The sequence below is a fragment of the Dryobates pubescens genome, chromosome 4 (assembly GCF_014839835.1).
Source record: "Dryobates pubescens isolate bDryPub1 chromosome 4, bDryPub1.pri, whole genome shotgun sequence".
NCBI lineage: Eukaryota > Metazoa > Chordata > Aves > Piciformes > Picidae > Dryobates > Dryobates pubescens.
This window is the reverse complement of record NC_071615.1, coordinates 24,436,698-24,462,051: the sequence shown is the minus strand read 5'-3', so window position 1 is coordinate 24,462,051 and position 25,354 is coordinate 24,436,698. Positions and strand designations below refer to the sequence as shown.

General features: G+C 46.8%; 1 protein-coding gene across 3 annotated transcripts in view; it reads right to left on the bottom strand.

Moving 5' to 3' along the window:
- Window positions 1-19,248: 19,248 nt before the first annotated feature.
- The window catches only part of POMGNT2 (protein O-linked mannose N-acetylglucosaminyltransferase 2 (beta 1,4-)), a 30,996-nt gene continuing 24,890 nt past the window's right edge, over window positions 19,249-25,354 (bottom strand). For 2 of the 3 annotated variants that reach the window (XM_054160956.1, XM_054160958.1), the window contains exon 2: window positions 19,249-21,559. In XM_054160956.1, coding sequence (XP_054016931.1) covers window positions 19,731-21,467 — 1,737 coding nt within the window. In that variant the 5' untranslated portion in view covers window positions 21,468-21,559 and the 3' untranslated portion in view covers window positions 19,249-19,730. Of the gene's footprint in view, window positions 21,560-23,548; window positions 23,662-25,354 lie in introns of those variants that run through there. The other variant, XM_054160957.1, reaches the window with a different exon arrangement.

Here is a 25,354-nt window from a genome sequence, read left to right as displayed (position 1 = left end):
CAGACCTCTTCATAACTCCATGACCCTGAAACAGGCCCAGGGCTCAAAATGCTGGTTAAGGTAATACAGACACAGGATGAGAGGAGAAGCCTTGAAGCAGAGGTGCAGATTGATAGCAGAGGGATACAGACAACTCAGGCACAGTCACTGGTTATTAAGGAAATAAAGCCTGGTGTGAAAAGGAAAATAGTTTCAAGGGTAACACAGAGGACAAAGAGCAGGAACCTGTATAAAAAACACGTCCAGAGAACACTGCAAACCAGTGCCCAGAGAACAAAGTATCATATATGCTAACAATAAGATAATGCTGCCAAGCTGACCCTGAGGGCAAGAACAAATCATAGCCTTCACTTGTGCATGAGTGAAGGAACCTTCCTACTATAAACATCAGTCTTCTCCTTACGGAGGGATGGGGGATAGCTCATTATAACTCCATCCTCTCCCAATAAAGCCACTTGCCTCAGAAGCCAAGTGGCCCTGGGCTGGTGAATGTAGCACCACAGCCAGATACAAGAAAAGTTCTTCAGCAGTCTAAGTGGTCTAACAATAAAGTTAAATTACATGCCATAAACTAAGCACTGCTTGCCATGTATTCCAGGTCTGTTGTTGAGTGTGTTTAGGTCACTGACAGCTGCAGTCCACAAACTGTGTAACTTGAAACGTGAGACAGGCATTTTCTCCAGCCTTTTGTACTAGCAATTACATAGCATCCTGACATTGTGTACCAGAAGGTGGAACTGTAGAACCACTGAAAGCTCTCAGCCGTGCTTGCAACTGAACAGAGCGTTTCGAAGAGGAATCCTCACTGTACAAAGCACAGCGAAGGTGGGAAACTTGTCTGTGGTTTCTATATATTGACCTTTTAAATACTTAAATATCTTTGAAAATATTACTTCTACTTTTTTTTTTAACCTCGAGGAAGATAAACTTGGCTTAGACCTAGTGTAATGAAGTGAGCTTTTATCTCCTGTAATACTGCAGACGTCAGGCTCCAAAAATCCATCAGTTCCTTAATGAGGATTCCGGAGTAACTCACGGTCTCTAGTTTCCAGCTTTCCTTTTTATTCACACGTTTGTCTCACGTCATGACGTGCTGCTCTTCTCGAGTACATACACCGCAGCAGAAAACGCGGACCGCTCCTGCCTCAGCCTGGCCGCAGGCAGGAAGCGCGGCCCGACGGCGAGCGCAAGCCCCGCGGCGCCGAGCCGAGGAGTCGCCGCTGCAGCCAGCGCTGCGCGGGACCCAGGCCCTTGTGGTGTTGCTCTCCGCCCCGTCCCTCGCTGCGAGTGGAGAACAACCCCGCGGTTCAGTACTGCAGCACCTCACTCGCACATACCGCCATTGCTCCGTACGCCCCCGGGCGCTACCATTTTGCTGTACGGATGACACAGCTCTCATCCCGCTCCCTCGCCTCTCTGTTATGACGCCATCACACCGCGCCGGTGACCCAGCCGCGTGGAGCTGTTGGAACCTAGGTTCCTCATTACCGATGGTTCAAAAAGGGATTTCTTTTGGAAAAATGGGGTGTGTGTGTGTGGCAATGTGTACGTGTTAAGCTGCTGCAAAGTGGCAGCCTTGGGGACAAATGTGCAACCACCTTACCACTTAGAGCTTGCTCGAAGGAAAAAAATAACTTCTGTGTGGGCTTGGTCTCTCTTAGCAGAAGAGCTGTCTGTAATTTGTTCTGCTCTCTGTCTAGATGGACCCAGCTTGGACTAGCTGTCAACATTCTTACATGGTGCAAAATTTACTGATCTGTGTTCATAAGGGTGGCTTTGTCGCCCAACTGTTTTGTTTACTCAGGTTGAATAGTTTGGCCAGAGAAGACGCAGTAGGTTTTTAGTATTTTGGGTTTTGTTCCAAAATGCTGAGGAACCTGCACTTTGCCTGTGTGTATCTGCGGAAGAAAATGGGAACACTGAGGTTTTCTTAGGTCTTCAAAAGTTTTGATGCTTACAAAGCGTGCAAAGATCAGGGTGTGAGGCACCTGAAATTCAAGGGAGTTTTCAGATCATAGAATCAATAAGGCTGGAAAAGGCCAGGAAGATCATCAAGTCCAACCTGTCACCAAAGACCTCATGACTACTAAACTGTGGCACCAAGTGCCACGTCCAATCCCCTCTTGAACACCTCTGGTATGGCTGCTCAGCAGCATTGCTTTAGCTAAAATCTCTGTCACGACATTTTTTTGTTAGATAAATTACTTTTTCATGAAGTGGGTAGCCAAAAATAAAAAAAAAAGAAGCTAACTCAATCTCATTGATGTGGTGGACAAACCAGTTCAAATCTTCAGCTGAGTGCTGCCTTCTGGTGGGATCTGGCAGTCTGGTAGAGCGTTGCTTGGATGCTGAGTGGGTGCCGTACGTGGTCCATCAGTTTCAGAATGTTACTGCATTATTAACTAACTAGATCTGTTCGTCTTCAAACTCTGCTGTGCTGAAAGGTGACTCTTTCGACATGGGTGCTGATGTGGCTGTTTCCAGAAAGAAGGCTGTGCTTGTAATCTGTAACTGAGCTTGAGTTCCTGATTTTCTCCTGGAAAGTATTAAATAGTGAAATGTGTATGGATGAATGAGGTGTGCTTGTGCATTGACTACCTCCTGCAATTGACCTTTCAATCCAAAGAATGAAGCTTGTGGCATGGTGTAGTACTGTAATGTTTGTCTAATACTTTGTCACTATTTCCTGAGTTGTATAAATGCTTATTCTGTTTCTTACTGTGTAAGAACTTACTGTGTAAGTACTTGGCCACAAAATTATATATCTGTATATATGTAGTTGATGTATTATTCTACTCCAGGTTAAAAATCCCAAAACTTTATATAAAATTAAATTAATTTTTAAAAAAATAAAAAATATATATACACATACAATTTCCTTAACAAAACAAGAAGGGCAATCTGAATTAAGAAGGGCATTGAGACTCTTGAACGTGTCCAGAGAAGGGCAATGAGGGTGGGGAGAGGCCTCGAGCACAAGCCCTGTGAGGACAGGCTGAGGGAGCTGGGATTGTTCAGCCTGGAGAAGAAGAGGCTCAGGGGAGACCTCATTGCTGTCTACAACTACATGAAAGGAGCCTGTAGGCAGGAGGGGATTGGTCTCTTCTCCCAGGCAAGCAGCATCAGAACAAGAGGACACAGTCTCAAGCTGCACCAGGGGAGGTTTAGGCTCGAGGTGAGGAGGAAGTTCTTCACAGAGAGAGTTGTTAGCCATTGGAATGTGCTGCCCAGGGAGGTGGTGGAGTCACCATCCCTGGAGGTGTTCAAGAGGGGATTGGACATGGCACTTGGTGCCATGGCCTAGTAGGCATGAGGTCTTGGGTGACAGATTGGACCTGATGATCTTTGAGGTCTTTTCCAACCTTATTGATTCTATGATTCTATGAATCCTGATCTTCAGCTCAAGTTAAACACATCTGAACCCAGGGCATATGTAGGTTTCTCAAACTATCCACTCTGAAGGGCAGTTGTTTGGGTTTTTAAATGAGTTTATGTACCTTCTGGCTTCTGATGTCTGAGCTGTGCTGCTGGCTAATCCTGAGTAACCCTTCTCCAGCGTGTTTCAGATTTCCAAAGGAGTTCAAGTGATACTTGGGAAATGGGGACTGAGAAAGGATCCAGTTATGAAACCCTGGAAGCTATACAGAGAAAGGCAGGGGAACTTGCTAACTTGGAATGGGCTGCCTGGGGAGGTGATGGAGTCGCCATCACTGGAGGTTTTCAGGAGAAGACTTGATGGGGTGCTTGGTGCCGTGGGTTAGTTGTTTAGGTGGTGTTGGATTGGTTGATGGGTTGGACGCGATGATCTTGAAGGTCTCTTCCAACCTGGTTTATTCTATGTATTCTATGTATTCTATTCTCTTGTCTCTTTGCAGGTGCCCTCCTTCATGGTATAGGAACAGCTTCCAGGAGCAGCAGGATAATGGGTGAGTAGTTGCCTCCTGCCATGGTTTAAACTGACAGTAGAATGGCTGGTCAGAACTTGCATAGTTTCTGCTTCCAGAAAGCTCTGATGTATGTTGATTAGTTCTTGGGTTTAGAACATGGTCTGATGGTGCACAGTCTGTCAGCCTGGATAGGAACTGATTCACCTTTGAGGGTCAGTACCCAGGATGCTTGAAATGTAACTCTATGTGAACATGGTAGAGAGAACATTACAGAATCATCAAGATTGGAGAGGGATGTGTACAAATCAACTGACACAACTATGCATGGCAGAAGGGTCTGTGGAGGAAAACCATCTCACTGAGCCTCCTCCAAAAGGGAATTGTGATGGAAAGGCAATTTTTAGTTGCATCACTGCCTTTAGGAACTGCTGTCACTGTTTTAATCTTTGCTGGTTCTTCAGGGAAACTGCATGAGGCATCAGTTTCCTTTGGAGTGCTTTCAAAGTTCAATGTGCTGGACCTTCTTGCAGGAGTACCTCCCTGTGGCAACCTTGTGCCCATCCTTGGCACCATGGGAATGTGCTGCTTGCTGCCAGCACTCAGGGAATAGCATTGGAGGGCATGGGCATGCACCTCATGGGGCTTTACGAGGAGGAGAATTTCCACAGTGATCCCAGTGACATGGTCCATGTTTAACAGATCTCTGGCTATGTGTAGCCCTTCAGCTGGCAGAAAATAGGGCTGAGGGAAGGAAGGGAGAGGCCAAATTGACTCCAGCCACCTGAACACCTTCAAACACATGCATACATGCACCCACCCCTCTGCATGCATGTACCTACATATCTATCACTGGAGGTGTTTAGGAGGAGACTTGATGGGGTGCTTGGTGCCATGGTTTAGTTGATTAGATAGTGTTGGATGATAGGTTGGACACGATGATCTCGAAGGTCTTTTCCAACCTGGTCTGGTCTATTCTATATGCACACAGATAAGTATGTGTGCACACACATGCATGCATTCCCCTCCCCTGCATGCATGTGTACACTTGTATGCACATCCCTTGTGCATAAATGCACGCAGACATCCCTTACAGGCACCCTACTCCTGTTCAGCCTGTTCTTAACCTCTCCAAAGCTGGTGGCCCCTCTGAATATTCCCCAGCAGCATGCTCTAGTGCTTTGCTGGCCTCACCTTCCATGAACTAAATGTCTATTTGCTGCATTCAGGGGACACTTCTTGAGCTGCTCATTGCAGCCCCAAGACACCAAATAGGCTTTGCAGCCCCATACAGACTTGGCAGAGCAGCCCCAGCACCCACTGAACTCACCCATTTGGGGGTGACATTCTTGACCCCACAAGATGCTTGCCCAAACAGCCCAAGCATCCCTGTGCCATGAGAGGAAGCATGTGCAGACTGCTGCCAGGAATGCAGGAGCTAGTAAGTAAATCCAAACTTAATGCTAAATTGCTGGATATAAAGATAATCTGGCTTTTAGAAAGCAATTTATTTATGCTTCCAGTACTTGCTTAAATATTTATGCAGAAAAAGGGAATACAAAGTCCACTCAGATGCAGGGCTACAGCCTTTAAGATTAATGAAAGTAAATTAGCCTGACATTTTATTTACATCCACCAAAGCAATAGATAAGCTCTCCTCATGATGGATTTCCTTCATCAGCTGGGCACACGCCCAGGGTACAGCTTGTGGCTTTGTTTCTTCCATGTGCTTAAACAAACAGTTTATCAAAAGAGTATAAAATTGTCGGGAAACAACACAGATTAATGACCAGTGAAGGGAAGATCATTGAATTTATGATACAAGTGGCAGTTTCACTGGAGCTTAAGAAATTCCTCATTAGCTCAGGGCTGAGCATTAGATCAGTGCAGGTACCTGCACGCAGCAGTGCCGAGACTCCCGTCCGGATCCACTCACCCGGCAGTGGCTGTGCCCCAGCTCATCCCTTCCTGGAGGTCTCTGCACTGAGGCTTCACCTCTCTCCTTCTTCTCTCCCCTTAAGTCTGAGTTTATTTTTATCTCATTAAAGCTTGTGAACATATTTCCTCCCAACTAAAAACGTCTTAAACTGCAACAGCTTCAGGGTTGATAACCTTGCCTGTGTCTGAGCAGCACCATGGTTTCTGCAAGCTAATGCAGTGGGTTTGGCTGCTGCTGCAGCAGTGTTAATCATGCCAGTGAGTGCCTCAGGAACAGCCAGACCGTCTCTGGTCTTTGGAGTCGTTGGAAAAAATCTCCCAGTGCTTTTTGCAAGCTAATGCAGTGGCTTTGGCTGCTGCTGGCTAATCGTGCCAGTGAGTGCCTCAGGAGCAGCCAGGCCTACTCCGGTCTTTGGAGTCCTTGGAAGAAATCTCCCTGCATTGGTGGCTCATGGATGCCTTGTGGCTCCTCCAGCAGTTATGTCTGGACTGATCATTAACTGTCAGATAAGGCAAACAGGGGAAAGGAGACCAGGAGCCTGGGGAAAGGGAAAAAACCCAACCCAAAGCTTGTGTCCTTCTGTGCTGGTGGCACCCTGGTGGGCAGCTTGGCTTTGCTCTCTGGGCCTCTTCTCCAGGCTGGCCTCAGGTTGTGCAGAGAAAGATGCTGTTCAGGCCTTCACTACCTCTTCCACCAGGTGATGCTTTAAATATCTTTCTAAAAGGTCTCATCTTCACACAGTAATTTGATTGCTCTTGGTAGAGACTGCCTGTTTTTATGCTTGCAGTGTTATCACTTCCCTGCCCCTGCATGCTGAAGGTGCCTCCTGCACACTCTGCAAAGCAGCCAGGCACTGACTATTTTAATTGCTTTTGCCTACCTCTTTGCCTGCCCTCATGTGAGCTTTAGAAGACGTGAAGCAGTGGAAGGCCTGGGAAATGGAGAATGTTTAGGTGCTAAGAGGCAGAGGGAAGAAGGAAAGCAGGTATCTGCTGGGCTGGTGGATTCAAGCCCTGGCATGGTGGGAGCAAAGATGTTGATGTGGGCACCTGCATGGGCAATAAAGCAAATTCTCTGTTTTTGCAGAGCTATGGCCTTGAAGTTTGATTCTTAATTCTATTGGGACCACTCACTGACTGCAAAAAACAGCTGCCATCTGTCCACCATGTCTCATAAATCAGATTTTAATCATCTTGGTGAGAGAGGTGTCTCCTGCTGTGTGCTGCAACCAGGTCTGCAGGAGTTACTCTGCAAAATTTCAATTTCTGAGATGGGTTAGTGATTAGGGCTCCAGCTTGATACTGAAGAGGCTGAAATTCAATTTCTCTCTTCATAGATTTCCTGGCTGATGCTGGAAAATGGCTTGGGCTATGTTAATCAGATAAGTGCAGATGTAATTTCATCTCCTGACTGCTCTCTCTTCCCAACATGCTCACACTGTAGCACCTCCATATGCAGCTTGGGTGGGGGGACTCCCATGACAAAGGACACCTTTGAGTTGGGACAAACAGAGGCTCTTTCAAGATCCAATTTGCTCCAAAGCAACAGATTGCAGACATGCTGGGAGCAGTGTTCCTGGCTGTCTCCTCTGGCACTCTCACACCATTGCTCAGCAGGTAACACATTTGTTTCAAGGGCTGCTGCAGTAAGTTACAGTGGGCAGTGGAGGGGAGAGCCTGGGAGAGAAATGGCACAAGGTCAGACTTGTGACAGCCCTTGCACAATTCTGTAAGGCAAATGCTGTATTCCTAGGATAATAAAGCTGAGGATGCTCCAAAGTACCATGAACTGTCCTTATCTCCCTTCTAAAAATCATTTTATATCGATAAGTCATTGCTGGTATTACAGGGAGGCTGCAAAGCTATTTCTTTGTGAGTAAAGAATCAATGATTCGTTTTCTTCTGCCCTGTATGAAAACAATGCCATTAAATCCACAGTAAAACCCACAGTACCCCCTGAGCACAAGTGGTGGCTGATCACAGCCTCTCTTATCCACAGCATCTGGGGACTTGTTTTCCCCAAAAGAGCTTAGTGAGGCTTTTAAAAGCATGGTTATTTGTTAGTTGGCATGGCCAAGTACCACAGAAGTACCCACAGGTGCAGAGCAGGTACAGCCTACAGTTACCTCATAGAAGCTTTGAGACAAACCTCTGCTCCTTGGTGCCAAGCTATAGGACCAGAGGAAATAGTTTCAGGCTGCACCAGGGGAGGTTCAGGCTGGAAGTATTTCTTCACTGAAGAGGTTCTCAAACATTACAACAGTATGCATAGGTTTGAGTGAAGGGGGAAGGAGGAGTTGCAATGCTGGGAAAGGAGAGAGGGCAGGACTGGGGTGGGAAAGAAAGCAGGACATTCCCTTTTCAGAGGCCAAAGGAGACTGCGGATCAAACCACACTGAGCTGATTTCTAATGAGCCTGATACAGCTTTGCCAAGCAGATCAAAGAAATTAAAATCCTGTGGCAAAATAAACACTTCTGATCAAGCCTTAATAGTCTTCCTCACCCTCATTCTTCTCCGCAGATTCTTACCCTGACCCAGATGCTTATCCCAGCTTCAGTTAGGAGGATGCCAAGACCAAGGTGTCACACCTATTTCCAGGTGAGACTAGGTGGTGCCTGGAGGCCATCAGGGCCATCAGAGAGTGGGTGTTTCCCAGGATCCCTGGTGTTACCTTGCTGTAGTGCACAGCTGCTCACATCAGGTGCAGCTGGTGGGGCACAGGAGATGCTCTGCTCACCCAGCAGCATTATGCAATGGGCACTGCTGTGACATGCTGTGCAGTGCAAGGTCCCAGAGCTCAGCCTACCTTTGGAGGGGCAGGGGTTCTACCACCATGCCATCAGTTATCTGGCAGGCCAGCCTCACACTGCTCTTGGCATGGAGACAGCAATCCCTGCCTGGCCTTGTGGCTGTCACTGAGTCCAGACAGAGTTCCCACAGCCTGGCAGAAGGTGCCAGAGCTGGATGCAATGCATTGGAGAAAGACAACCAGGACCGACCAGCCTCTGCTTGGCCTTTCCTTCATGGCTAGTATGGGCTAAAGGGCCACTGGATCCTTAGCAGAGGAGGGGACAAAGCTGGTGGCTGGGGGCCTGAAGCCAGAAGGAGTTTACAGGGGTTGCTGAAGAGCTGAACAAAGGGGAAGCTTATATAGGAACCCTGATCTCCAGCTGTAGCTGAAAGCACAAAGCAATCCCACATCAAAGGAGGCAGCCGGGGTGACCTCAGCAGAACCTTACTGGAGCTCAGGGAGCCATCACCAAGGCTGGCTTTGTCCTACATACCTCCATGAGAACCTTCACAACCCTTCTCAAAAGCACCAGTATTTCTCTCTTCTTTCTCCTTCTACAAAGGAAGAGAGTTTAAAGATTAAACCCTGCTGTAAAATAAAAACCATAGGTCCCCTGACACACAAAGTACTGCTACCACCCTCCACTCACGGGTGGGGAAACAACTTTTCTATATGCAGGGGAGGTTTGGCAGGTAGGAAAATGTTTCTCAGCTGAACACTCTCCCTCTGGTTCGGATGAATAGTTTGGCTCCAGCTTCACCCCTCCCATAACAAATAATTTTTTAAAGTTATCTAGCCCAAGAGAAGAAATCTCTGCTGGATGTCACTTCAATGCTGAATTTTTTTTCCTTTCATGAAGCATTCCTCTTTTACAAGCTCCCTGGCTCTTCACAGCTCATTTTCCTTGCATGTTACAGAGATGCCTACACTGAGCACGTGGGGACAGCTACATTTTCATGTTGCTTTTGATGCAGTGACAAACACAAGATGCATGAAAAGAAGGGGGTGAGCTGTTCCCAGCTAACAATTTGTTTCTGCTTGTGAATTATCCATAAGGAAAACTTTCTTTTTTTTTTTTTTTTAAACATGGTCAGTATCAACTCTTTGTTACCATATCTCACCCAGCTGCTGGTCACCCTGCAAGGCAAACCCCTTCCACCTGCCTCTGCAGCCACTGTGCCTGCCAGCAGGTTTATCTTACCTGTCACCTTTGCCCAGGGAGATGGAGGTTTGCATAGATTTTGTCCAAAAGCATTCCCAAAGTTGGGGGATCCTCTGCCACATGGGAGAGGCCCTGAGCTAGGATTAAGTTGCTGCTGTGTTAGAGCACTGGGGGAAGTTATTAAACAGGAACTCAATATATCCTTTGTACTTCTCTTAAACTGATAAACAACAGATATTCTCCTCAAAGGTAAAGGAGCAGCTAATTAAATACTCGCAAGTTCTGATTTTCAACCCCAGTAAAATTTCAGCAAGGTGATGCCAAGTGGTCCTTAAACCCAAGCACTGAACTTGATATCAGAATGCCAACCCCAACCACAGGAAGAATAGGACTGTTTTCTCAGTTTGCCCAGGAAGAGCTGGGGTTTGGAGGGCTTACTGTTTCCCTTTTGCCATCAGGTGGATCAAAAGATTTCACCTAAAACCTGGTAATTAAAAATCAGGTCTTTGGTCTCCTGCAGTGAAGTCATGGAGCAGTTCTCAGCCCCAGGTGCAGCACAGGTTTGGACAATTTAGCAATACGAGGGCAAAACACAGTGTCTGCTCCACAGGTGTGTTTTACAGTCCCCTTTGGCTGGTGCCCTTGCTATTCATCACAGTGTCTCAAGATGGGAGGAAAGAGAAGTAAAGATGGAGAACAGAGGGGATTACATGCAGCACCTCTGAGATAACTTTCTCATGTGGAAGAGGTCCTCTCTCTGGATGCAGAGCCTGAAACTCACACCATGAGGAGGAAATTACTCTGCTAAATGGTGGGGAGTAAGGCTAGCACTCCCACAGGACTCCCTGTTTATTGCTTGCACAGCTTCACAGTCCTTTAAATCAGCCAGCAACCAGGGGGAGAGGACCCAAAAGCTGCCATCAAGTGCAGAGAGACTTGTGATACCAAGAGCAAAAGTTAATCTCACTTTTTAGGTGGGATGTGATGCATCAATCCCAGTTTGGACCTGGCAAGGCCTAGCCTTGCACCATTGTGGGCTGCTGGCACACACTTGTCTGTACAAAGGGTAGCCCAGGACTCTCATTCCCAGATAGTCTCAAAGTGGACTCAGAAGGATAGTGGAAGGGGACAGCATGTGCTGTGCTCAGCTGGGGCACACATACCATTTTGCATAATGGAAAGGAGTGCACACATCACCCTGAGTCCATGGTTTCTTGACTGTCCTTGGCTCAGGCTGACAGCCAGATTGCCTCGATTGGTCAAAGGGGAATAAGCAGAGGAGCAGACCATGGAGAAGCTGCTTGTTAGAAGGCCAGTCCCAAATCATCACATTTTCTAATGCCAAGGGTGGTGTGTGCTGCTCTTGGCTGCTTGGGCATCTGAAATGTGAAACCTGGTGACTGGCTTCCTGGAGACATCCAAGACCATCTCTCCCAGAGCCTCTTCCCCAGGCTGATTCTTCTTTTTTGTCTCTATCTCCTGGCAGCCCCCTTGGTCCTTCCCCTGGTTGCTGCTGCTCTGCTGGCACCAGAGGGGCAGCTAATGAGAATTGGCAGAAGCCTGGGCATGAGTCTGAAAGCCAGAGAGAAACAGGAAAATTGTGATGACTTAGGACCAGCTGGACCCATCATACTGAGTTAACTGAGGAGAAAAGTGTTCAGGGAGAAAGTGGCCCAGAGAGCTTTGCAGGGGATGCTCAGTGAAAAGCACCACTGTGTGCCAGCCCCATGACCTTTCCCAGCCTTGGCCCTTGTTTGGTTTGAGCTACCTCCTTTGGAAATTAATTTCTCTGAGCCACACCTCCAAGTGACTGCTGGGCAGCTTGCTCCTGGCAGCACCTAGTCTCAAGCGACTAAAGCTCAGTGGAATAGCCCAGAGCCTCAGCACTTGGTGTACTGCAGGACCATGGCTTTCAGTAGGCAAATACAGTGCACTGAGATTTAAACTCCTTGAATGGAAATGAACAAAATCTATTCAAATAGATGGCCCTGTCAATTTACAGTTTGTGTTTCTAAATAATGTTGTGGAGATAGATGTGGCTGGGTAAATAAATCAAGTATTAAGTATAAGAAGTAGAAATGGGCATCACTCACCCAAAGGCGAGGGTGAAGGAGGGGAAGAGGCTGTTGAAGCCACCCTGCCCAGCTCTATGCCATGCCCACGTGGTGGTGGCAAAATACAGGGATGCTGTGGATGCTACTTTATGCATACAGGGACACAGCTAACCCAGAAGGTAAATCAGGCAATTCCAGTGAGCTGTTTGAATAAACACCCAACAAAGGGCAGCTCAATTGATCTTGGAAGTCAGCGCATTTTCAGGTGGCAGGCCTGAGCAGCATTTCAAGGTGAGGATTGCTGCCAAGTCACTTCAAGCAAACAGGAGGCTATTTGGTTTATCTGTTCAAACGTGCCAACAATTAATTTAGTAATCAGCATGTTCTGAAGGAATGATTTGAGAAGGTGACAAGAAGGGCCAGGCCCTCAGTCGGTGCAAATCCACACCACCATGCTAGTGAAGGGTTTGGCTCAAGCTCTCTTTGGGGGGATGTGCTGGGGAAGGTGCCATCCTTACATAAGGATGGTGATGTGCCTCACACACATGCAGATGGTGATGCTTCTCATACCACCCACAGCACAGATGGACTGTCAGTCATCACATTGAAAGTCATTCCAAGAGTGTGCCAAGCCCAAGTCCAGCAGGGAAAAATTAAGTGCTCTTTTATCCACTCAACCTACCCTGCCTTAGACCACAGACACCAGAAGCAAAAATATTGTAGCAGTAAGTTCTCTATTTATACAGCTCAGCAGATGAAATACAGCAACAAAGATGCTGAAGTCACCCTTTTGTTTAATGTACATCAAATTATGTTGTGCTTGAGTCCCTTTTATCCAAGGATCCTGGAGAGCCACAAGCTCCTTGCTGTGCAGATGGACCAACTTCTGCCCTAAAGAGGTTACAGGCTTGGGTAGGAGCCCTTGCCAGTTCACCTGCAGTAAATGTGTCTCTGTCTGGGAGACATCTACACCAAGATCAAAGTCTTAAAATAAACCATTTCTAAGTGTCTTAATTTAATTTGGGCCTTGTCAGGCACTGGTGTCTCAGACTAAACCATCTACACCTCTCACAGTGGTGGGCTTGCAGAGCCTTAGAGACAGGGGCAAAAAAGTGGTCCTGGAATAGATGAAAAAAACAGTAATAATAAAACAATTGATAGACAGCTTAAAAAAATATTCCTGTCACATGTTTACCTTGAGTAATGTATTCAGTTTTTCAAGACTGAGGTGATGGAGTCAAAAAAGGCACTTTTTGTTATTACTCAACAAAATGGTCCAGTTTCTCCTGCAAATGTATTTCCTTATCTGTCTTTCTAAAGGTTTGTTTCTCCGTTTTTTTTCTTACCTTGCCCATCACAGTAGCTTTTAGAAGTCTCAAGTTGCTGCTCTTAGGAAAAGGATCTGTAAAAGAATCAGACACAGGAATGAGACAGAAAAATCTGAATTTGAACTATGCAAACCCCAATACTTTGATTAAATACCTCCAGTCACTTCCTGGAAGTGTAAAACCTGCACCAGGTGACCAGTCTGAACCATAGCTAGCCCATCACTGCCTGCCCCTACCACTCACAGGCAGTGTGTGCAAAGAAAGAAGTCATAGAATCATAGAATCAATAAGGTTGGAAGAGACCTCAAAGATCATCAAGTCCGATCTGTCACCCAATACCTCATGACTACTAAACCATGGCACCAACTGCCACGTCCAATCCCCTCTTGAACACCTCCCTGGGCAGCCCATTCCAACAGCTAACAACTCTCTCTGTGAAGAACTTCCTCCTCACCTCAAGCCTAAATCTCCCCTGGCACAGCTTGAGACTGTGTCCCCTTGTTCTGGTGCTGGTTGCCTGGGAGATGAGACCAACCCCCACCTGGCTACAACCTCCCTTCAGGTAGTTGTAGACAGCAATAAGGTCTCCCCTGAGCCTTCTCTTCTGCAGGCTAAACAACCCCAGCTCCCTCAGCCTCTCCTCATAGAGCTTGTGCTCAAGGCCTCTCACCAGCCTCATTGCCCTTCTCTGGACATGTTCAAGTGTCTCGATGTCCTTCTTAAACTGAGGGGCCCAGAACTGGACACAGGACTCAAGGTGTGGCCTAACCAGTGCTGAGTACAGGGGCACAATGACTTCCCTGCTCCTGCTGGCCACACTATTCTTGATGCAGGCCAGGCAGCCATTTGCCTTCTGGCTGGTAAGAAGATGACCAGCTCATGGCTACCACAGCACCCCAGTGGCTGTGCAGAGGGAGATCACAAGAGCCAGGTTGTACCCATATGAGAACATTTCTCACAGGGCATCTCACTGCTTCCCACTCGGCCAATAGTTCATCCTGCACCCAACCAAGGGATCACCCACCTCTGAGCCACCCTCTGTCATGTAGAGGACAATTCCTGTTTCGAACAAGGGTGTAAAAGCCATGCAGAGGATGCTGATAGCTGCTTAGCTGGACACAGGCTGTCACAAAAGGACTATTAAAATATACTTATAAAAGAAAGAGCAGAATTTCATTATTATTTCCCAGTCAGTTTGGTTCCTGAGAAGCTGGCAAACAGGTGCTCTGGATATTTTCTGCCATGAGATCCCACTGTTGATCATGCTGATTGCTACATGCCAGGCTGCTTGGAAAAAGTCCCTCCCACTACTTGATCGTCCTGGAGATGGTCTGTGGCTTTTCAGGCTTCAATTTGTGCTACTCCAACTTGTTTTCCACTCTTTCAGGCTCCACAGCTCCAGAGCAACTGACCTTCCACTGTGTTGAGCAAGATGTGGTGTGTTTAAAACAAGTGCCATCCATAAATCTCAACTCTCCACAGACCCAGTGACAGCATGTCCTCCTCAAGAAACACACCTAAGCCAGGATGGAGTTGAGCCTCTTCAGAAGCCTCTATTCTTAGATATGGTATTTAGGGTGAGTTTGGGCTATAAGCAAGAGAAAATGACAGTAGCATGAAATTACTCTGGCTCTGTTAAAAGTCATTCTCACGCTTGGTAACTGCTGTCCATAGAGAACTCTATTATCATACAACCTGTGGCTTCAGCTCCAGCATCTCATGTGTGCAAGCTGTTCAGTGCTCTATTCAGTCCTTCTTCACCCTCATACATGTTGGTGAGCAGCCCCTCGCACAGCAGCTGGCTGCTCCTTTCACTGGCTAATTAGAAGACATGAAACTGCAGCCAGAGAAATCCTCCTTGCTGATCCATCTCCATAACCATAGCCAAACCCAGCAGCAGTAAGTTCAAGACCAGCCTGCTGTTGGCATCCTGCACTGCCCCTGGAGGGTTTTGGATTAATTCCTAGTTAGCTGTTCCTCTTCCAGCACAGTGGGGCCAGACAGCACCACAGAGCTTAATGGATTTGCTTTGGGAGCAAAACCAAATGATGCAGTGGTGGAAGGTGCACGTTTATTGAACATCACAACTTGTCAAAAGAAACCCCATAAGCTTGCCTGAGGAAACAGCAGTCTGTCTAATGTTAGAAAAACTGCAAGCATATTAAACCAGTTTCAACTGAAATGGGATGGTCTACAAATATGGACAACAGATTGCTACAAAAGGTACTGAGAAAGGCAAGCAGGAGGGCAGCACACAAATGCCCCACCCAGGACAACTGGTGGTTAGAACACAGGCAGCTCACACACCTAATGAAAATTACTTCCGAGAACTGGTGCAAAATAAATGCTGACTACATTTCAGCCTTCTGAGGGCTCACTCAAAACCTGATTTTGTAGGATGCCAACATTACCACTCTTGCAACAGACAGCAGGGAGGATGGTTGCTGACCACAGGGCTATCTTCAGCTTCCATGGATGTGGGGATGACAGATTCCTGCAAAACTCTTCCATGAGTGGGAGCTAATCATCCAGTGAGGTCCTGGTGGCCTCTCTAAGCAGCCTGCTTTCATATCTGTCATCAGGTTATGAAGTTTTTCTCTGACATACATCTCTCAGCTTTAACCTATGTGGCACAGGTCGTACAGCTACATGGCAACTTCAGCAAGAAACCCATTCTGTCCTAAGAGAGCAATGGTGGAAATATTCATGCACCCTTTAAAGTATCAAGGCAAAAATTTTTGGTTAGCAAGGTTTAGTTAGTCATGAGGTGTTGGGTGACAGGTTGGACTTGATCTCTGAGGTATTTTCCAACCTTATTGATTCTATGATTCTATAATGGCAATGCAAACACAGACTTTGGGACTGTTGTTTTACTCCCTCCCCAACCCCCCTGGAATTATAAACTTGTTTGAAAACAAAATGAGGCAATAAAAATCAATATACAGGAGTACTACTTGCCTGAAGGTCCAGTGTTGTACTGTGGTGTTTCACTCATTTTTTAATCCTCCTGTTTCTTGTCTGGTTTTCTCCCTCTCTCTAGAACTTTTGTTATAATCCTGCTTGGAGATGCTCATCAATCAGCTCATCACTCAGGAAGCAAGCCATTTCTCCTACTGTTAAACATCCATCCAGTCCCAGGGATGACCAGGAAGGCAGAGAGGTATTTTTCCTCTTGCTTTAATGCTGGTTATAAACCACGAAAGATGTTAACATCTGTTAGGGAAACATCCTGACATCTCTCACTCCTGCCCCTTTTCTCCTATTCTTCCCCAAGAGCTGTACTTGTGACACAGTGTTTTTCAGTGTCATAGGATCATAAGATGTTAGGGGTTTGGAAGGGACCTTTGAAAAGCATCGAGTCCAACCCCCCTGCCAGAGCAGGACCATAGCATCTAGCACAGGAACACATCCAGATGGGTCTTGAGAGTCTCCAGAGGAGGAGTCTCCACAACCTCTCTGGGCAGCCTGTTCCAGTGCTCTGTGACCCTCACAGTGAAGAAGTTCCTCCTCATATTCAGGTGGAACCTCCTGTGCTGGAGTTTATATCCATTGCCCCTTGTCCTATCCCAGGGTGCAAGTAAGCAGAGCCTGTCCCCTCCCTCTTGACACCCAGCCCTCAGATATTTGTAAACATTTATTAAATCTCCTCTCAGTCTTCTCCTCTCCAGACTAAAAAGCCCCAGGGCTCTCAGCCCCTCCTCATAGGGCACATGCTCCAGTCCCTCAATCATCCTGTGTTGCCTGCTGGTATCCAGGGAAAAAATGCACTCTTGCAGAACTTTTAGTTTTGTTTTGTTAAACCTTGTAATGTTGACCTGAAAAGCACAGCTCTTCCCACCAAGCAAAGTGATAAGGATGGAAAGATTTCATTGTAACAGCCACCATTGTGCTTTGCTTTATGAAGTATTGCTGGGTTTGTTCTTTTTGCATGGAGGCAAAGCAAACCATGAACTGCAGTTGTGCATTATGGAACATTTATGGAATATAAAGTTATTTTAAAATCCCCTTCTTCCCCACCCTATCTGCCCTCTTTCCACCCCACCCACCTCATTTCCCCCTTTTTCTCCTCAAACACAGAGCACCTGGGCTCTGTTGGAGTCTCCTCCCACCCCAGGTGTGGCCACTTGGCCCTCCCCACCCACTCCCCTATTTAATCCCCATCAGGAAAGGCAGAAGCCCTAAGCTGAGCCCATCTGGGCTGGAGGATCTTCCTCTCATTGCTGGTGAGTGCCCATGGTGCACACTGGGTGATGGTGGTGGTGACAACAAAGGCTGGGGGGCCTGGTGGCCCCCCGGTTGTTAGGACCAGGATTGATGACTACTCTTAATGTTATCCACGGGTGCTGGCTGGGGTGAGCTCCTCTGTGTGTATCTTGGCTGGTTGAGAGTCTTGCCCCTGGCTCTGGGATGGGTGCAGTAATGGTGTAGAGGGAGCAGGAGCTGTTTAGGCAGGGGGGAGGATGGTGTAGAGAGAGTGGGAGCTGCTTTGGGAAGATGAAGTAGGGTGGGGGGGGACAAAATCCATGTGGCCCCCTGGTTAGGTAGAAGAGCTTATTGAAGGGAGGAAAAAAAACAACTGAGATGCCACCTGCCCTGAAATGTCTTTATGCAGACAGAGGACAAGCAAACTAAAAGCCAAGAGACCTCTCACAGGGTTAAGCTTAATCTGTGCTTCCACTTCACTAGCTGTCCCCCTGCTGTGTCACAGTATAACTAAGGTTGGAAGAGACCTCGAGGATCATCGAGTCCAAATCATCGTGGAAATGGAAGGGACCCTGGCAGGTCATCGAATCTAACCCCCCTGCATTCATCGGGGACCTTAAAGCTACATTTTAGTACCTGAAGGGGACCTACAGGAAGGCTGGGGGAGGGACTGCTGAGGAGAGCTTGTGGTGACAGGGTGAGGGGCAATGGTTTGAAACTGGAGCAGGGTACCAGCTTCAGCTGAGTGATGGATCTTTAGGGCCTTCACCTAAAAGGGAAGTGTACAGGGTCAGCCCCTCAGTAGGCAGTGTGTTACCCTAGCAATGAAGCCAGATTATAACCTTGGGGAAAATTAATGTTAATTCTGGAAAAAAGACTTCCCTGACTGAAGCAACAGAGGTGTGAGTGTCATCAGCCCAATTCCTGTCACATGCTCTGTCAGTCCAAAGCCATGGCAGCCACCTACTTGTCCCCTGCCCTACTGTTTCCTCCCATCAATATCCAGGAAAATGTGTGACCAGAAAAATTCCCTTTGCCACCACCTCCCTATGACTTAGAAAAGCATGTATCTGTTAGCATCTGTTATCCATGTATTATTCTGACCAAATGTCAAAACAAAGCATTTTCTTGAGCAGACTGCTCTTGAACATGTCCAGAGAAGGGCAGTGAGGCTGGTGAGAGGTCTTGAGCACAAGCCCTATGAGGAGAGGCTGAGGGAGCTGGGGTTGTTTAGCCTGGAGAAGATGAGACTCAGAGGCTCTCTACAGCTACCTGAAGGGAGGTTCTAGCCAGGTGGGGGTTGGTCTCTTCTCAGGCAACCAGCACCAGAACAAGAGGACACAGTCTCAACCTGTGCCAGGGGAAGTTTAGGCTCAAGGTGAGGAGGAAGTTCTTCACAGAGGGAGTTATTGGCTATTGGAATGTGCTGCCCAGGGAGGTGGTGGAGTCACCATCCCTGGAGGTGTTCAAAAAAGGACTGGATGTAGCACCTGAAGCCATGGTTTAGTTAGTCATGAGGTGTTGGGTGATAGGTTGGACTTGATGATCTCTGAGGTTTTTTCCAACCTTATTGATTCTATGTGCAATTTCACCCTCATAGCCTGCTCCAAAACATCCACTTTCTTTCCCACAGAACTCTTCTTAAAACACAGTAACGTCTTTCATCCAGTCTGTCCCTTTTATCTCCTATCTGCACACTGAAATCTACTTTTAAACATGAAGCTGGCATTCTCTTCAGCCAAAAGATGGGGGGGGGGGGAGAGGGTGATGGACCCCAAACAACCCTATCCATATATATATACCCATATATACCTTTTATGACAGCAAAAAAATCAATCACAATAAAAAATGTTGACAGGTAATAAATAAACAAATACTGAGGAGGTTTACAGCAGTTTAATGAAGGCTCTCATACCGAATCTTGAACTCAAAATTACAATCAGAGTTATAAACAACAAATAAAAACCAAAACAACTTAGGATGGCAAAGCTGATGAGAGCTGCCCACCTAGCCATGGAATTAACTGTGGTGTAACACTGTGCTTAAATACTCACCACACTATAGAAATTAATGTAAATCACGACCAAGGTACACACAATTCGCTTCCATTCTGCTTCAATTACACCTATTAAGCATGTAATTTAACCTCTGGAAGTTACTCTGAAGAACACAGAGGTTTCTTTGTGGTTTGGTTTTTTTTAGAAACACTCACAGGAAATAAATAACCATTTAAATACACCTGGAGGGCAATAAAATGGACACTTAGGCACTGGTACAGACTAGTCCTCTTCAGCCCTCTACAAACTACAAGACAAGTTTTAAACCACAGATGGAGTGGAAAACAGAGTTGTGCAGGTACTGCAACAGGTTATGTACTACACAAGAGCACATCTGCAAAAGGTCCCAGGAGACTTTTGTTGAAGATGCAGCGTATCCACACCAGGTATATTGTGAAGGGTTTAATGTTTTCTGAGAAGGTGTGATTCTGGTGGGACAACATATAAGGCATGTAAGTGTTTTCCCCTTGCTCTTGTATCCAGACTTCATATTTCACTTCTCTGACCTTGAGATATTTCAGGTTCCAGGGGATCTGCCAGGACACTGCCAGTTTAGCTTCGCTTGTGCCCTGGACAGAGGCTTGACACTTGGCATCCCTCACTTTGCCAGGATAGAGGCTACCAGACAACTTGTGCTTCTTGAGTCCGGGCTTGGACTTCACAGTCTGCCTGATCACGTGGATGAGAGAGGGGATGTTCACTTTTGTGTCCTGGTAGGCACGGAACAGCCACTCAGGGTTGCGGCAGCAGAGGTGCCGTGGCACCTCTGTGTTCTTCATGATGCGCTCTTGCTCAGCTTTGTCCAGGTGAGCAATCCCACCCTGATCCCACGGCCTGTCTGGGTAGGTCACGGTGTCTTCCCTGTTGGTGTTCTGCCAGGCAATATACTGCAAGTCCATGCCAGGAAGGGTTGTCAGTGTTTTGTAAGGGGTATAGTGTTCAGGGTTGATAGCATAAGGAAAAAGCTCCACCACTGTGGCACCTCTTGGCAGGAAGAGAGATGTGACTAACTGGGCCCCATGCATGCTGACCAGCATGGAAGCGTTGCTGATCAACCGGACAATGTCAGAAAACGAATGCTCCTCCAGAGAGACACTGATGGTTTTCATCTGGAACTCCTGAGCAAGGGCCAGTATTAGTTCTGCCTCATTTAGGATAAGTCTGTTGATTGTTCGACTGAACACTACGATGTACTCCTCACTGGAGCTTTCCTCCAAGCTGATGTTCAGCTTCTGCATCATGAATTTGGTGAACTGCCTGATCTCATTACCAGAAACTAAAATGTTTGCCTTTGGCCCTTGTGGCTGGACAAACCCATACTGGTACCAAGTGGTGATTTTGGACAGTCCCACGTATGATTTGGTAAAGCAGAGGAGCCTGCCCAGGGTTTTAAGCTGTTCCCTGAGGAGTGGCTGCTTGTTACTCAGTAACTTGTAGAGGTCAAAGTGAACACCTTCACTCCACCCTTCCATGAAGAAGAGCCGTGCCTCCATATCTAGATCGGAGAACTGCTGCATGGTATAATAAATGGGGAGAAGGTCATCATGAAAGACATGCATCAGGTTGTCTGGGTTGAACCTGTTAGCAATCAGTGCCACATCAGGCACAAAGACTGGCTTTGGCATAAATTTCAGGGCAGCAGCTGGCAGCTCCACAAAGTTGAAGTACTGGGTGTTGTGATCTTCCACTGAAGAGAGGTCAAGCAGAGCTGGCTGGAACCTTCGGGAGCCCAGGTTGGGCAGCATGACTGAGGAGTTGCTATGAAAGTAGACAAACTCCTCAGCCTCAGTAGAGTAGCAAAGGGACTCAAAGCGGCAGACGCGGTCAGTGTGCATCCTGCCAGTGCACACCATCCTGGTACCATCCTCCACCAGTGCCTGGAGAGCTGCATGGTAGTCAATCTGAGCCTGAGAGAGTTCCTGAGACTGCCGCGTAAGGACCAACTCCTCTTCGATCTCGAAGACATGTTCTCGCAGCTTCATGTACTTCCACAGCACAGCGGCCAGCACACACACCAGCAGGGCATTAAACACAGCTGCTATGTTCATTCTGTAGTTAGATCCTAGCAGGATGACAGGTGGGGAATGCAATGGAGAGGGAAGACATCATTAACACTCCTTGACATGGTGAGGGCAAGGACCTGTGAAAAATAAAACAAGAAAGAAACCATTTAAACATCAGGTTTGCAGCTCTACCATGAAGCACATTTGATGGACTGTTCAACAGTTTAGGCTTTCCAGTGACTTTTTTTTTTTTCCCCTCCCCCCCAACCCCCTTCCAGGGAATGAGGAACAAAGAGTGCAAAAGCACTGCCCAACTACTAAAATAAAATGAAAGGCAACAGAACTGGGAGCTGCTCTACAGGAAGGCTTCCTTTCTTGTCTTTATTTCTACCCTTTTGGAGAAGAAAAAGTGAAAGAGTTTGAGGATGAGCCCTGTGAAGCTTTGTCAGCAGAAAAGGTATGTTCCCTGGGACTGTGGCTCACTCTGCTCTTTGCAGATCACTGTAAGCACTGTGCTGCTCGCTTAGGGCTTGGGAGATTTAGCTCCACCTTTTGCTCTGCCACAGGCCTCTTGCATGGCTGCAAGGACCTAACTGCCTCTCACCTTTACTATGCAGATATTAATAATACTACAAGGAGCACTGCCAAGTATAGATTTTGCTGCACTCCGGTCCAATGTGAAATGTGAACATAATATATTGCATATAATGTACAATTTAATTTTACTGGGAGAGCACTTGCAGGTTTATGGATTGCCCTCTGGGAGACTCCCAAGTCTCTCAGTCATTTCTGTGGCTGCAGCCTGGGATCAAATGCTAGCTGCCCTCATCTCCCAAAAGAAATACTGCCATGGGAGAGAGCAGAGCTCTGCTCTTTATGTGAGGAACTGGTGGTTCATTAAAGCAATCAAATTTCAGTCAGTGAGAGTCTGACTTGCACCCAGCACAGCCAGCCCTTATACAAATAGGAAGGTAATGCATTTCGAGTGTTCTCAGTGTTGGTGTTTTCCCAGCTCAACCTCAGAACCCTTTCCTGTGCTGCTCCAAGGCTTCCCTGTTTCTTTTCCATTACAGGAGAGATCTTGCCCCTGTTTTCTTTCTGTGTAAAAACAGGAGTGGCTTATATCAGAATATTGATTATCTTTTCAACTGTGGACTTCAATTGAAATATTGATTCACCTACAGCTTTTATGGGCTCCAACTTTCATTACGTGTCTTACTGCTAGTCAGGTTGTAAATAATTGCAGTCATGACTCATGAGGAGCTCCAGGAAGGGAAATTTCTCATTGGTGTGCACCAAATTAGACTGTTTCTAGCTGCAGTTTTTAAAGACAGCAATTTAAACTCCCTTTCATCAAAGTCTGCAGTGGGGGGGGTGTGGAAACCTCATGTCTCAGAGACATGCTCAGATATCTCAAGCAATAGTCCTTTAGCATTTGGACCCAGAGATGCTGCTTATATGGCAGAGTGGAGAAAGACAGACAGCAAGGTGTGTTTAGGACCAATATGAACACCAAGGGAGCTCTTTTGAAAAGAGGTATTGTAGCCTAAAAGCTTGATCCTGCAACCTGGTTCATGCATCTTGGAACTGAAAGGAGAATCATTCATGGAATTCAACAGCCTGTGGGATCCATCTTAGAAAGAAGTGAAGGCGTGTGGGACACTGAATAATGCCAAAGAAACAAGTGCTAGCTCCAAGGCAGGCATATTCAAGAGGTAGTCTCTGGGGATCTGAGCAACAAATTCATTTCAATTTCAAAGCATCTTTTGCTACTCAGATTAAACAGAAATGAAGTCCACCTCCTTTGGCAAGTGGTCTAAAAAAACTCATTTTGTAACTCCCTAAAAGCAAACAGCAAATTAAAGCACTTGTTTTTATTTCAGCCATGGAAAAGGAAATGAGAAGGGACTCAAAAGTGGTCATCTCATTATCAGAGCAGGATCAGCTCGCCCTAAACCACTCCCAAAAGATGCTTATCTCATTCTTCTCTTCAGCCAGTCACTAGCAATAGAGACATGAAAGACCATAACAAACTCTTTCCTAACACTCAGCCTTTGTTTCTGCCATAGCAGTTTAAACCTGCTCTTGGCCTTGGTGCCACAGACAAATGATGGCTGTCACATTACCTCTGTCTTTCCTTCTCTCTTAACAGGGGATGATTGCTGCTCCTGATGGCTTTGCAACTCTCAGCCATGGCTCTTCCATGGACAGCCTTGACTGGCAACCTGCCGGGGACACTGGTACACCACTCGGGCTCTGCTAATGCAACCAAAATTTTTATGGGGATAAATCTTAAGTTATTTTGTGGGTACCAGACCCCAAAGCTTCATTTTACTTATTCAGTGTCTCTGGAAGATGTCTCATGATATCATCCAACTCTCTACAACAACCTCTCCAGTACAAACCTCTCATTTTGTGACCACAGCTGTAAATGACTTCAGCAGCATCCTCAAGGACTGAACCCAAGAAGCCAGGTGAAAAGCCTACAGTCAATGAAAGATACCTTTAACAGTCAAGTCCTCTGCCACACACGCTTCAAACAAAGGCAAATCTGCAAGCATTGTGAGAGTTAATGACTGCAAGTCAGAAGAACAAAGCACCTATGAATCCAAGGGACTCAATACAAATGAAAGACCTGGCAGAGGGGAAAACCCACATGGCCTCTTTGTTGTTCCTGTACAGTGCAGAGAATCTATGTGTGTGTGTTTCAAAGGCATCAGAAGCCAGCGGCCCATACAAACACCAGTGATACAGCCTGCATTTCCTAGGTGCTGGAGAGCTCCACCGACCATAGCCCATCCTGATGTTTCATCCCTGACTGATTTGTTCTCATCCCTCCAGCTCAATCGGAAAGGCATAAGAGGCACTTCAGAGATGCAGCCTGATGGTCCTGGCCACTGTTTGGAAGTCACCAAGTTCCCTGTCACACTCTGCTACAGCAATACCTCCTCAATGGCTACAAATGAACAACTCGGCTTTGTAATAGAAAGCACCTGCAAGGTCCTCCTCCATGTCTTCCCTCATTGCAGCTCTTTTCCTTCCCTGCACCAAGCTGAAGTGACTGTGCAGTAGCCAAACAGGCATCAGGAATGAATGTTAAAATCTAGCAGTGCTAAAGGAATCCATCTTCATTCTTATTCTTTGTTGCCAATTGGAAAATCCTGGTTCATGCTGCATGGCTGAAAGCTGCTTTTTGATGGAAGCAGACAAGGGGATGCGAACAGGAAGGGATGATGCTGGCAGAAACAAAAGTAGAATTTACAGGTAGTTGGGGAACTGCCTTAATTCTTTGCCTTGGTCCTTCTAGGAGCAACACAACACACAGTTACAAGCCAGATCACTGTCTACTTTTACATAGCCAGGAGAGGCTGCACTGAAGGGGTAAAGGCAAGCAACCACTTGCCATGTCCCCTGGTTCCTCAGTTCCCCAAGCTGAAATCAGCCATAAAGTGTTGCCAGCAGCAGTAGTCCTGGGCTGGGAAACTTTCCCAAGAGTAGTGGGTAATTGTAAAATAGGTGAAAGTATTTAGTCTTCCACCCTAAAGGAGCTATGTCACAATAAAGGAAACCTTCATATCAAGTCTCCCTCACAAAAGGGGTAAAAGATCTGCCACTCCCCTCCCATGGTGTCATTAAAGAACATCTGAAAAGTACTTGCAGAAGTGGTCAGGCTAGACACACTGCTATTTACCTGAAGAGAAGGGTCCTCTGTGCTTTTCCTTCTCTATACAGGTCAGCATCTAGGCTGCTTACTCCTCCCCATCCCTACCACACTCATCCACCCTCTCATTTCCCAGTGACACTGGGATAACCACAGCTTTACTCCATACAGGCACTGTGTCCCAGTTACCAAGGAAATCACATGGACTGTCATTTTTTCACTCTCTGCTTTGAAATGCGAGAGCAGCGTCCTTCAGCAACAGAAGATGTGA